The sequence below is a fragment of the Euprymna scolopes genome, chromosome 32, assembly GCF_053919585.1.
Source record: "Euprymna scolopes isolate OS-2025 chromosome 32, ASM5391958v1, whole genome shotgun sequence".
Taxonomy (NCBI): domain Eukaryota; kingdom Metazoa; phylum Mollusca; class Cephalopoda; order Sepiida; family Sepiolidae; genus Euprymna; species Euprymna scolopes.
The window spans coordinates 66190507-66205938 of NC_136513.1; the positions used below are offsets into that span (position 1 = coordinate 66190507).

The window sequence follows — 15432 nt, forward strand, 5'->3', positions numbered from 1 at the left end:
AAGATTTATGAAACACGAAAACTGGATGCATTACCTGAGAAGGATTTATGAAACACGAAAACTGGATGCATTACCTGAGAAGGATTTATGAAACATGAAAACTGGATGCATTACCTGAGAAGGATTTATGAAACACGAAAACTGGATGCATTACCTGAGAAAGATTTATGAAACATGAAAACTGGATGCATTACCTTAGAAAGATTTATGAAACACGAAAACTGGATGCATTACCTGAGAAGGATTTATGAAACATGAAAACTGGATGCATTACCTGAGAAGGATTTATGAAACACGAAAACTGGATGCATTACCTGAGAAAGATTTATGAAACATGAAAACTGGATGCATTACCTGAGAAAGATTTATGAAACACGAAAACTGGATGCATTACCTGAGAAAGATTTATGAAACATGAAAACTGGATGCATTACCTGAGAAAGATTTATGAAACACGAAAACTGGATGCATTACCTGAGAAAGATTTATGAAACATGAAAACTGGATGCATTACCTGAGAAAGATTTATGAAACACGAAAACTGGATGCATTACCTGAGAAAGATTTATGAAACACGAAAACTGGATGCATTACCTGAGAAAGATTTATGAAACACGAAAACTGGATGCATTACCTGAGAAAGATTTATGAAACACGAAAACTGGATGCATTACCTGAGAAAGATTTATGAAACATGAAAACTGGATGCATTACCTGAGAAAGATTTATGAAACACGAAAACTGGATGCATTACCTGAGAAGGATTTATGAAACACGAAAACTGGATGCATTACCTGAGAAAGATTTATGAAACATGAAAACTGGATGCATTACCTGAGAAGGATTTATGAAACATGAAAACTGGATGCATTACCTGAGAAAGATTTATGAAACATGAAAACTGGATGCATTACCTGAGAAAGATTTATGAAACATGAAAACTGGATGCATTACCTGAGAAAGATTTATGAAACATGAAAACTGTATGCATTACCTGAGAAAGATTTATGAAACATGAAAACTGGATGCATTACCTGAGAAAGATTTATGAAACACGAAAACTGGATGCATTACCTGAGAAAGATTTATGAAACATGAAAACTGGATGCATTACCTGAGAAAGATTTATGAAACACGAAAACTGGATGCATTACCTGAGAAGGATTTATGAAACACGAAAACTGGATGCATTACCTGAGAAAGATTTATGAAACATGAAAACTGGATGCATTACCTGAGAAAGATTTATGAAACATGAAAACTGGATGCATTACCTGAGAAGGATTTATGAAACATGAAAACTGGATGCATTACCTGAGAAAGATTTATGAAACATGAAAACTGGATGCATTACCTGAGAAGGATTTATGAAACATGAAAACTGGATGCATTACCTGAGAAGGATTTATGAAACATGAAAACTGGATGCATTACCTGAGAAGGATTTATGAAACATGAAAACTGGATGCATTACCTGAGAAAGATTTATGAAACATGAAAACTGGATGCATTACCTGAGAAAGATTTATGAAACATGAAAACTGGATGCATTACCTGAGAAAGATTTATGAAACATGAAAACTGGATGCATTACCTGAGAAAGATTTATGAAACATGAAAACTGGATGCATTACCTGAGAAAGATTTATGAAACACGAAAACTGGATGCATTACCTGAGAAGGATTTATGAAACATGAAAACTGGATGCATTACCTGAGAAGGATTTATGAAACATGAAAACTGGATGCATTACCTGAGAAGGATTTATGAAACATGAAAACTGGATGCATTACCTGAGAAGGATTTATGAAACATGAAAACTGGATGCATTACCTGAGAAAGATTTATGAAACATGAAAACTGGATGCATTACCTGAGAAAGATTTATGAAACATGAAAACTGGATGCATTACCTGAGAAAGATTTATGAAACATGAAAACTGGATGCATTACCTGAGAAAGATTTATGAAACATGAAAACTGGATGCATTACCTGAGAAGGATTTATGAAACATGAAAACTGGATGCATTACCTGAGAAAGATTTATGAAACATGAAAACTGGATGCATTACCTGAGAAGGATTTATGAAACATGAAAACTGGATGCATTACCTGAGAAAGATTTATGAAACATGAAAACTGGATGCATTACCTGAGAAAGATTTATGAAACATGAAAACTGGATGCATTACCTGAGAAGGATTTATGAAACATGAAAACTGGATGCATTACCTGAGAAAGATTTATGAAACATGAAAACTGGATGCATTACCTGAGAAGGATTTATGAAACATGAAAACTGGATGCATTACCTGAGAAAGATTTATGAAACATGAAAACTGGATGCATTACCTGAGAAAGATTTATGAAACATGAAAACTGGATGCATTACCTGAGAAGGATTTATGAAACATGAAAACTGGATGCATTACCTGAGAAAGATTTATGAAACATGAAAACTGGATGCATTACCTGAGAAGGATTTATGAAACATGAAAACTGGATGCATTACCTGAGAAAGATTTATGAAACATGAAAACTGGATGCATTACCTGAGAAAGATTTATGAAACATGAAAACTGGATGCATTACCTGAGAAGGATTTATGAAACATGAAAACTGGATGCATTACCTGAGAAAGATTTATGAAACATGAAAACTGGATGCATTACCTGAGAAGGATTTATGAAACATGAAAACTGGATGCATTACCTGAGAAAGATTTATGAAACATGAAAACTGGATGCATTACCTGAGAAAGATTTATGAAACATGAAAACTGGATGCATTACCTGAGAAGGATTTATGAAACATGAAAACTGGATGCATTACCTGAGAAAGATTTATGAAACATGAAAACTGGATGCATTACCTGAGAAGGATTTATGAAACATGAAAACTGGATGCATTACCTGAGAAAGATTTATGAAACATGAAAACTGGATGCATTACCTGAGAAAGATTTATGAAACATGAAAACTGGATGCATTACCTGAGAAAGATTTATGAAACATGAAAACTGGATGCATTACCTGAGAAAGATTTATGAAACATGAAAACTGGATGCATTACCTGAGAAAGATTTATGAAACATGAAAACTGGATGCATTACCTGAGAAAGATTTATGAAACATGAAAACTGGATGCATTACCTGAGAAAGATTTATGAAACATGAAAACTGGATGCATTACCTGAGAAGGATTTATGAAACACGAAAACTGGATGCATTACCTGAGAAGGATTTATGAAACACGAAAACTGGATGCATTACCTGAGAAGGATTTATGAAACACGAAAACTGGATGCATTACCTGAGAAGGATTTATGAAACACGAAAACTGGATGCATTACCTGAGAAGGATTTATGAAACACGAAAACTGGATGCATTACCTGAGAATGGTTTATGAAACACGAAAACTGGATGCATTACCTGAGAAAGATTTATGAAACACGAAAACTGGATGCATTACCTGAGAAAGATTTATGAAACACGAAAACTGGATGCATTTCCTGAGAAGGATTTATGAAACACGAAAACTGGATGCATTACCTGAGAAGGATTTATGAAACACGAAAACTGGATGCATTACCTGAGAAAGATTTATGAAACACGAAAACTGGATGCATTACCTGAGAAGGATTTATGAAACACGAAAACTGGATGCATTACCTGAGAAGGATTTATGAAACACGAAAACTGGATGCATTACCTGAGAAGGATTTATGAAACACGAAAACTGGATGCATTACCTGAGAAGGATTTATGAAACACGAAAACTGGATGCATTACCTGAGAAGGATTTATGAAACACGAAAACTGGATGCATTACCTGAGAAGGATTTATGAAACACGAAAACTGGATGCATTACCTGAGAAAGATTTATGAAACACGAAAACTGGATGCATTACCTGAGAAAGATTTATGAAACACGAAAACTGGATGCATTACCTGAGAAGGATTTATGAAACACGAAAACTGGATGCATTACCTGAGAAGGATTTATGAAACACGAAAACTGGATGCATTACCTGAGAAAGATTTATGAAACACGAAAACTGGATGCATTACCTGAGAAGGATTTATGAAACACGAAAACTGGATGCATTACCTGAGAAGGATTTATGAAACACGAAAACTGGATGCATTACCTGAGAAGGATTTATGAAACACGAAAACTGGATGCATTACCTGAGAAGGATTTATGAAACACGAAAACTGGATGCATTACCTGAGAAGGATTCATGAAACACGAAAACTGGATGCATTACCTGAGAAGGATTTATGAAACACGAAAACTGGATGCATTACCTGAGAAGGATTTATGAAACACGAAAACTGGATGCATTACCTGAGAAGGATTTATGAAACACGAAAACTGGATGCATTACCTGAGAAGGATTTATGAAACACGAAAACTGGATGCATTACCTGAGAAGGATTTATGAAACACGAAAACTGGATGCATTACCTGAGAAAGATTTATGAAACACGAAAACTGGATGCATTACCTGAGAAAGATTTATGAAACACGAAAACTGGATGCATTACCTGAGAAGGATTTATGAAACACGAAAACTGGATGCATTACCTGAGAAGGATTTATGAAACACGAAAACTGGATGCATTACCTGAGAAGGATTTATGAAACACGAAAACTGGATGCATTACCTGAGAAGGATTTATGAAACACGAAAACTGGATGCATTACCTGAGAAGGATTTATGAAACACGAAAACTGGATGCATTACCTGAGAAGGATTTATGAAACACGAAAACTGGATGCATTACCTGAGAAAGATTTATGAAACACGAAAACTGGATGCATTACCTGAGAAAGATTTATGAAACACGAAAACTGGATGCATTACCTGAGAAGGATTTATGAAACACGAAAACTGGATGCATTACCTGAGAAGGATTTATGAAACACGAAAACTGGATGCATTACCTGAGAAAGATTTATGAAACACGAAAACTGGATGCATTACCTGAGAAGGATTTATGAAACACGAAAACTGGATGCATTACCTGAGAAGGATTTATGAAACACGAAAACTGGATGCATTACCTGAGAAGGATTTATGAAACACGAAAACTGGATGCATTACCTGAGAAGGATTTATGAAACACGAAAACTGGATGCATTACCTGAGAAGGATTTATGAAACACGAAAACTGGATGCATTACCTGAGAAGGATTTATGAAACACGAAAACTGGATGCATTACCTGAGAAAGATTTATGAAACACGAAAACTGGATGCATTACCTGAGAAAGATTTATGAAACACGAAAACTGGATGCATTACCTGAGAAGGATTTATGAAACACGAAAACTGGATGCATTACCTGAGAAGGATTTATGAAACACGAAAACTGGATGCATTACCTGAGAAAGATTTATGAAACACGAAAACTGGATGCATTACCTGAGAAGGATTTATGAAACACGAAAACTGGATGCATTACCTGAGAAGGATTTATGAAACACGAAAACTGGATGCATTACCTGAGAAGGATTTATGAAACACGAAAACTGGATGCATTACCTGAGAAGGATTTATGAAACACGAAAACTGGATGCATTACCTGAGAAGGATTCATGAAACACGAAAACTGGATGCATTACCTGAGAAGGATTTATGAAACACGAAAACTGGATGCATTACCTGAGAAGGATTTATGAAACACGAAAACTGGATGCATTACCTGAGAAGGATTTATGAAACACGAAAACTGGATGCATTACCTGAGAAGGATTCATGAAACATGAAAACTGGATGCATTACCTGAGAAGGATTTATGAAACACGAAAACTGGATGCATTACCTGAGAAGGATTTATGAAACACGAAAACTGGATGCATTACCTGAGAAGGATTTATGAAACACGAAAACTGGATGCATTACCTGAGAAGGATTCATGAAACATGAAAACTGGATGCATTACCTGAGAAAGATTCATGAAACATGAAAACTGGATGCATTACCTGAGAAGGATTCATGAAACATGAAAACTGGATGCATTACCTGAGAAAGATTTATGAAACACGAAAACTGGATGCATTACCTGAGAAGGATTTATGAAACACGAAAACTGGATGCATTACCTGAGAAAGATTTATGAAACATGAAAACTGGATGCATTACCCGAGAAGGATTTATGAAACACGAAAACTGGATGCATTACCCGAGAAGGATTTATGAAACACGAAAACTGGATGCATTACCTGAGAAGGATTTATGAAACACGAAAACTGGATGCATTACCTGAGAAGGATTTATGAAACACGAAAACTGGATGCATTACCTGAGAAGGATTCATGAAACATGAAAACTGGATGCATTACCTGAGAAGGATTTATGAAACACGAAAACTGGATGCATTACCTGAGAAGGATTCATGAAACATGAAAACTGGATGCATTACCTGAGAAGGATTTATGAAACACGAAAACTGGATGCATTACCTGAGAAGGATTTATGAAACACGAAAACTGGATGCATTACCTGAGAAGGATTTATGAAACACGAAAACTGGATGCATTACCTGAGAAAGATTTATGAAACACGAAAACTGGATGCATTACCTGAGAAGGATTTATGAAACACGAAAACTGGATGCATTACCTGAGAAGGATTTATGAAACACGAAAACTGGATGCATTACCTGAGAAGGATTTATGAAACACGAAAACTGGATGCATTACCTGAGAAGGATTTATGAAACACGAAAACTACACACAAAAAAATTATTTGGAAAACACAACGAAGAATCCCATATAAAAATCTATATCTTTTGTAATCGAAAAATTGAAATCAAACCAAAGAATTGGCAGAGTAGAATTGGCAATAATCTGACATGGTATAAACATTCCAAATAAAAAGCACATCAAGCGAAATACTTATTAGAAACAATAAATAATCCGAACAAAGCGAACAGAATGCGATGGAAAAATATTAGGGGGGGGGGTAACACCATGTAGCACATTCGACTGGAAAGGATGAAAACGTAATGAGATATTGTGGGGACAGGTTTTAGGGTAAACTACGCGACATCATCAATGACTGACTAGTAATGTCATGATGTGTGAACACCAAGTGTGTTATAATGTTAAGGGAACTGAACCTATGAATCTCTGAAGACTTGTCATTCAGATTGCAGGAAAAGCAATCGATTTTATCATCGATTAATAATTGAGAAGATAGATGTGAGAACTCCAAATGGGTAGGATAGTGAATGAGAGAGCACTAACAAAATGTACAGAAAACATTAACATAATATTAGATAAAAAGGAAAGTAGATACCAAAGTGAAAAAAAGAAATAAAGCCGACGAACAAGTCACAGCTGAACATAGCAATGATTGAGTTCGTCTGCAATAAAATCTAATATAAATTTCTTGGCAATATATGACGTCATTTATTTCGTGGTGTCCACCTAACCCGCATTTATTTGCATGTTCTTTTTTCTTCAAGTCAACGGATTTTATTCACAGCGAATTTTTATCTTCGACGTCGTCGGTCAACACATCCTCCCCTCATTCCTCCTTTTCTTTGTAATATCGTGAAATCTATGTGGACATTAAAATATTGACCAAACCTGTCGAAAAAATACGAAACTGATATTTGTGGGAGTGGTTGGAAGCAACCAGCTAAAGGGTAAATATCAGGTCAAATCGTAGCGCACTTTTTTACGAAGAGAAAATGAAAGAAAACAAAAAAAAACACAAAAACGAAATCTCGTTTAAAAATATACGGAATTTACTCGTCACGTGATACAAGCACGTAGTTATAGAAAAAACATACCTCTCCCCCCCCAATGAAATGTCCCTCCCGTACAACTGATAAAAATAGCTTTCTAATCAAAAGCTGATAAAATATTTTCTGTCAATAAAAAAGCTCCCCTTTTAAAATTAAAATGTCTCTAATCGATTTTTAACTTTTTACAGTTAATCCGATCAATATGTGTTTGTTTACATTAGTTATGTCTTAAGATTAGACGCTCCTCAGTACTCTTACTAAAATGTATACCATGTATTATTTTTTATAAAAAAGAAATCATTTGATATTCAATAGTTAAAAAACATACGATGACATATTGCCGTAATAATCATTCGCGTTATTTGACATAACAGATACGAATAACGAATGTTTTTTTTTATTAATTATTCCGTGTAAAGCTAATAATGTGCATCACAAATGAATTTGCTTCATAAAAATAATTGGCATTATACGATCAATAGATAAGAACATTGCGACTAATTTACACCAACGTGCATCTGTACACTTTTCGGTGTTCACAACAAATATTCGATCGAATGCTAATTATCAATTGAAAAAAATGTACGTTTTTTATTTTTAAACATAACAAAGAATTTATTTTAACATAAGGTCATTATACTGAATAACATACTCTAAAATGTAAGCCTGAAATATCTACAGAGGTTAACTTTTCAGTATTTTTTTTTGTGTCCAATAATAAAATTTTATTTAAGCAATAACTTAAAACTAAACATATTAAAAATTACATACTCTTAGCACTTTAACACATATCTGATTTCCTGCTCACTTATAAGAATTGGTACACGTTAACAGAAAAAGCTATATCATAATATACAAGCAATGCTCACCTTATATATATATATATATATAGATAAATATATATATATACATATATATATATATGTATGTGTGTATATGTATATATATATGGATGTATATATATATATGTATATATGTATTTATATGTGTGTATATACGTGTGTATATATTAGTGTATATATGTATATATATGTACATATATGTGTATATATGTATGTATATATATATGTGTGTATATATGTATATATATGTATATATATGTATTTGTGTATATACATGCTTATATATGTATATATATGTGTATATGTATACGTATATAAATATACATACATATACGTCTGACTACTTCATTTAATCACATGAATTAATATACGAAAGTATAAATTTATGCGTAAACTTTAAGTATTTACTTTAATAGTGCTCAGAGCAAGGTAGTAATTTCTAAATTATATATGGCAATCAAGCCATATATTTTAGAACTTACTACTTACTACATATATATATATATATCGATCTATATTCTCTCTCTATATATACATATATATACATATATATATAGAATCTATCTATGTAGATATATATATATATATACATCGATATAACTATATCTATATATATCTATATCTATACATATATATATATATTTATGTATATCAGACCAAGGGTAGTCTGAACAGTCACCTTCGTTCAAACAGAAGATACAAACTGCATCTTGATCACATCTTCACATGTATATATGTATATGTGTATAAAACACTTTAAAATAAAATAACAAATTACTAAAAACAAATTATAAAACGAATGAAATAAAATAAGAAATATTTTTAAAAACGTACATGGAAATGGATCATAATATAGCAATGGATAGATGTTCTGTCAATAAATGAGGATCAACATTTCTCTGTCTCTCTCTTTCTCTCTCTCTCTTTCATTCTCTCTCTCTATATATATATATATATATATATCAATTTATACACATCAATTCATTTATATATATATATATATATATATATATATCTTTTTTTATATATATCTTTTTATATATATATATATGTATATATACATATATATATCAATATCAATATATATATATCTATATATCTTTATATATTTTTGCATATATATATATATGTGTGTGTGTGTGTGTGTGTGTGTGTGTGTGTGTGTGTGTGTGTGTGTGTGTGTGTGTGTGTGTGTGTGATAAAATGACTACAGGTATTCTTTTCTGGACGAAAGTATCGTAAGTTTGCAACAACAGATGCCACATACAAATTCAATACATCTAGGCTAATAGCCACTATCATGGGTACCATTTTATACATATTTAGTCGTAATAATAAAATACTTAATTGCATTCTACGAGCAATATCATCACAGTTACAACATGAAAGATGAAACAATCTCTATTTTTCTTTCTAAGTATTTAGTCTTACCACTGCTACTAGTTGTAATGGGATGAATTCTATAGTTCCACAGAGTTTGTGATTACACTGACCGTAAGTAGCTCATATATACATAGACTTAACATAATTTTTCAATTTCCAATCCAGAAAAATAAAGGTCCCTCGCTAAAGTACGTCCAATCTTGATCACTGAGTTCTGAAAATTTTTATATTCCAGAATTCAGTTCTTCGCTTTATAAACGAACGCTTAATAACATTAAAATATGGCGTCACTAAGAAACATTATTTCGTCCGGCGTCAAGTTTATTTAATACATAGTTTATTCCAGTCATGTACGATCGAAAAATACGAGAGAGAAAACAAAAATCATTAAACGCAAATTAAATAACCCGTTTACTAGTTTCGGTTACAAAGTTATAAACACGCTATTTGATATAAGAATCTCGTTGTTTGGTGAGGTTTCAAACCGATGCATTTAATATATATATATACATATATATATATATATAAATATATATATATATATATATATATATATATATATATATATATATTGAAATGTATAGCTTCCAATATTTGCGTGTTTTATATTAAGATTTCTACTAAGACAACAAGCAAAAAACAAATTCAAAAATACAGAAGTTTAGTTGTTGATTATTTTGTCTTTTGCATGCAAATTGACGACATGGACACGTTTCCCGGTATTATGATAATGAATATCGCATGGAAAATTGTCGCCGACAAATATTTTTTATGTAATAACTATATGTTTTCCAACGGCCAGCCAAACAACGCACGTGCGCACGTTGTTTTGCTTATGGCAAGACTATTTTCAATTTTACATGTGTTGTTCGTTTACAGATTACCTGAAAACCTATATCCTCAAATTAAGGTGAATGTGAAAGGCGGTGAGAAACAACCAATTTAACTTTTTTGAACATTACCTTTATTAATCCTATATAGAGAATATTGATATAATGAAGATGTTAACTCTGGACTAATTGAAGAGGCTACCTCCAAAATAGTTGCCTTTTTATTGTTATGTCAGAAAAAATACGGAAGTTTATTGAACGAGGTAAATGAACTTATTTTTTCCAACTATTTTATTTCTGCGGCATATTTCTTTTAATAAAATTCCGTAATTTTTAGATAGGGGTGGGGGGAGAAATCGTAATGAAAAGACGCGATTATTTGGAGGCTAAACTCTTCAATATATAAATACATAAGAAATACACCAGTTTAAAAATCACTAATTTACACAAGCACACAAAAATAACAATAATGACGTTTAAAATTCATAAATGTTTATATATTTACGCACACCTGCTTTGTTTTTTAATTTTGCTTGTTTGTTTGTGAAAATGTGGCTACAGTTATGAATCAGGCCTTTTTGGCATTTTTCTGAAAGATTTGGCATTGAATATTTCCTATAATCTGGCAACCTAATTAGGGTCAGCTATTGGACACGTTTACCTTTTTAGAACCTTTAAAACATACATAACTTTCAGATTACAAAATGATTTAAAAACAAAAAAAAACAAAAGAATTTGTTGACCTGAACAATGTTGCACCTACGATTTTATTATATATTTTTCACTTATTCGTAAATTTTTCAGGCGATTATCAGCACTTAAAGGTTTTAATTAGGAATTATAACGTTCTACTACAGTGAACACCAACTTTTTGGCCACCCCCGTTGTTAATGCTGTCACTAGCATTCAGATTTTTCCTTTTCAATTTTTCACAAATTTCTACGGCGCTTATTATAGATTACACGCTTAACTTTCACATTACTATATTACCTTGGAAAATAGTATACACATTACCAACAGGAAAGGGAAACATTTAATCGCAAGGGGCAGCATTAATAACTGACGAAGCAAAACAAAAATGTGTGTTCCATTTATTAGAACGTTATCATTACAAATTTATCGCCGACTATTATAGTCATTAAAAATACTACCTTAAATTTCTTTTCTAATCTGCAAATTAAGCATGTACTCAACGATAATCTTCGAAAAAATATACCTGCAAAGTTAAAAGAAAAGGTTTAAAGGCTACGGGGATCATTGTTCGGGTGCGCCGCAGTGTTTTTTGGTTGTTTCTTTTCCTCATGACACAGAATAAATGCATTGGGTTATAACTCATTTTTAGTTTATTCTTTTATTTCCATTATAGATTACAGGCGGACGGTAACAACTGCTATCTAATAATTTACACTACCCTACTTTTATTTGACACGTTAGGTGAAAGCACAGAATAATCACAACACATAATGAAATCTCCCTCATGTTAAGAATGGGTTTATAAATATTAACGCTGTTACTTCGGCACAGTACATTTATTTTGACCACGCTACTTTACTGGGCCGGCAGTGGCTCCCACTAACAACACTAGTTTAATTGTTTTGTTTTTTTTACAGGTGGGGGCATCCTTCCACGGGGCAACACGAACACACGGGTCCTGCTAGTATATATAATCGGAAAAATTTGAATGTTTGGGGGATATCAATATCGAAAAATTTGTGCATATTTCAAAATCCCATGTCAAAAAGGATTCTTTGAATTGTTTTTGTTTTCGTTTAACATTTATTTTTTTATTGTGAATGTTAATGATAAAATGATAAATATTTATTCCTTTTAAAGTATTTGTGAAACTGAAATTTATAAAATATCGCCTCCACATAAGTTTACTGTTGACCTTTTCGAAAATATGTGCAGCATTTTATAGGGTTTTAAGGTAATCCGGGGGAAAAAAACGAAAAAAAAAAGCCCATAACTAAATATTAGGTATTAAAAGAATCAAAATTAGAAATTTAGAATAGAATCGGTAATTGCATCGAAAAATATTAGAATCGTATTGTAAGAGCTATGTTTGTACCGGATATAAATAAACGGCAGATAAGAGTTCTTTATTGATGATGAATAATCTAAAGAAAAGGTCGTTTCTGTATGTATTTTCTCAGCTAAGATGACATGAATAATCCAATCCGAACACTGGATTTTCGAGAATGTCTGATGAAATCTAATGAGTAATTGAGTAAAACAAGTTTTAACTTTAATTGTAATATTTTTAAATAATTTTAATATTTTTAAATAATTTTAATATTTCTAAATAATTTTAATATTTCTAAATAATTTTAATATTTCTAAATAATTTTTATATTTCTAAATAATTTTAATATTTTTAAATAATTTTAATATTATTAAATAATTTTAATATTTTTAAATAATTTTAATATGTTTAAATAATTTTAATATTTCTATATAATTTTAATATTTTAAATAATTGGGATATTTCTAAAAAAATTTATATTTCGAAATAATTTATATATTTCTAGATAATTTTAATAGATCTAAATAATTTTAATAGTTCTAAATAATTTTAATATATCTAAATAATTTTAATATTTCTATATAATGTTAATATTTCTAAATAATGTTAATATTTCTAAATAATTTTAATATTTCTAAATAATTTTCATATTTTTAAATAATTTTAATATTTCTAAATAATTTTAATATTTCTAAATAATTTTAATATTTCTAAATAATTTTAATATTTCTATATAATGTTAATATTTTTAAATAATTTTAATATTTCTAAATAATTTTAATATTTTTAAATAATTTTAATATTTCTAAATAATGTTAATATTTCTAAATAATTTTAATATTTCTATATAATTTTAATATTTCTAAATAATTTTAATATTTCTAAATAATTTTAATATTTCTAAATAATTTTAATATTTCTAAATAATTTTAATATGTCTAAATAATTTTAATATTTCTATATAATTTTAATATTTCTAAATAATTTTAATATTTCTAAATAATTTTAATATTTTTATATAATTTTAATATTTCTAAATAATTTTCATATTTCTATATAATTTTAATATTTTTAAATAATTTTAATATTTTTAAATAATTTTAATATTTCTAAATAATTTTCATATTTTTATATAATTTTAATATTTATAAATAATTTTAATATTTCTATATAATTTTAATATTTTTAAATAATTTTAATATTTCTAAATAATTTTAATATTTCTAAATAATGTTAATATTTCTAAATAATTTTTATATTTCTAAATAATTTTAATATTTCTAAATAATGTTAATATTTCTAAATAATTTTAATATTTCTAAATAATTTTAATATTTCTAAATAATTTTAATATTTCTAAATAATTTTAATATTTCTAAATAATTTTAATATTTCTAAATAATTTTAATATTTCTATATAATTTTAATATTTCTAAATAATTTTAATATTTCTTAATAATATTAATATTTCTAAATAATTTTAATATTTCTAAATAATTTTAATATTTCTAAATAATTTTAATATTTCTATATAATTTTAATATTTCTAAATAATTTTAATATTTCTAAATAATTTTAATATTTCTAAATAATTTTAATATTTCTAAATAATTTTAATATTTCTTAATAATTTTAATATTATTCTGCTTTTGCTTTCTAATATAGAAAAGATTCAATTCCCGAGCAACGGCGGCATCATTATACTTCTCCATATCATGAAGACTGTTTCACATACTTTCTCACAATCTTCGAAAACGATGAAACATTGCAGCCATTCGTCATTTCTGCGGCTCACTTACAATAAAAACTCAGATAAATAAAAACGACTGGCAGCTTCAATATCATGTGAAGATTGTGAACACACATGAAATAGTCGTCGTGATATCGTGGATTTTATGTAATTTTTATTATTTTTATATGCAATGGCTAAAAAGAATGGGGATTCTAGAATGATAAAAAAAAAACATTTACAATGTTTAAGGGACACCAGCATTTTGCGTATATATGTACGGATCGAATCCACGAGATTGAAACAGAAAAATTCACGGGGAAAATGACCCGTACATAATTCGAATCTGGAATAGGAAAATAGGAAACGTTTTAAACTAGCGTTATCTTAATCAGCATACCACTAAGAATCTTACCGCAATCAAGCATAAAAAAGCATAAGAAAATCATCATCGTTCGTAAATGTTTTTTGTGCATACAGGTATCCTTTAAAGGGTAATAATCACTCTAAAATATGCTGTCAGCTTTGCATTTCATTATTTAATTGTATACAAATGTATGTGTGTGATAGTTTGTGTAGTTTGCATAATTCCAGATAGGCGGTTTTCGGAACACGTGATAAAAGGCTTCTATGCCGTAAATGTTGCCATTAAAAAAAAAACTACTTAAAAAATAAGACAACTGAGCCAAATGTTTATCTTAATTTCAGTCTTTGCTACGAACCAAACCAATTTAGTACGTGGATGGAGAAATTTAACCAATCAACAAAGCGACTAAATAAGACCGGCGACAGGTTCGTATATTCATTGTTACTTCGACTAACTGTAACCTGCGAATACTAACGATAAAATATTGATAAG

The 15432-nt window shown here is 30.1% G+C and overlaps 1 protein-coding gene across 3 annotated transcripts in view; it reads left to right on the plus strand.

Annotated features, from left to right (window-relative positions):
• LOC145256397 (uncharacterized) overlaps positions 1-15432 on the plus strand; it is a 241113-nt gene that overhangs the window by 115265 nt on the left and 110416 nt on the right. Inside the window, exon 2 of one of the 3 annotated variants that reach the window (XM_080115255.1) lies at positions 15282-15365. The exons of the other annotated variants lie outside the window; for them this stretch is intronic. Coding sequence (XP_079971381.1) covers positions 15282-15365 — 84 coding nt within the window. The remainder of the gene's footprint in view (positions 1-15281; positions 15366-15432) is intronic. 3 annotated transcript variants of the gene reach the window in all.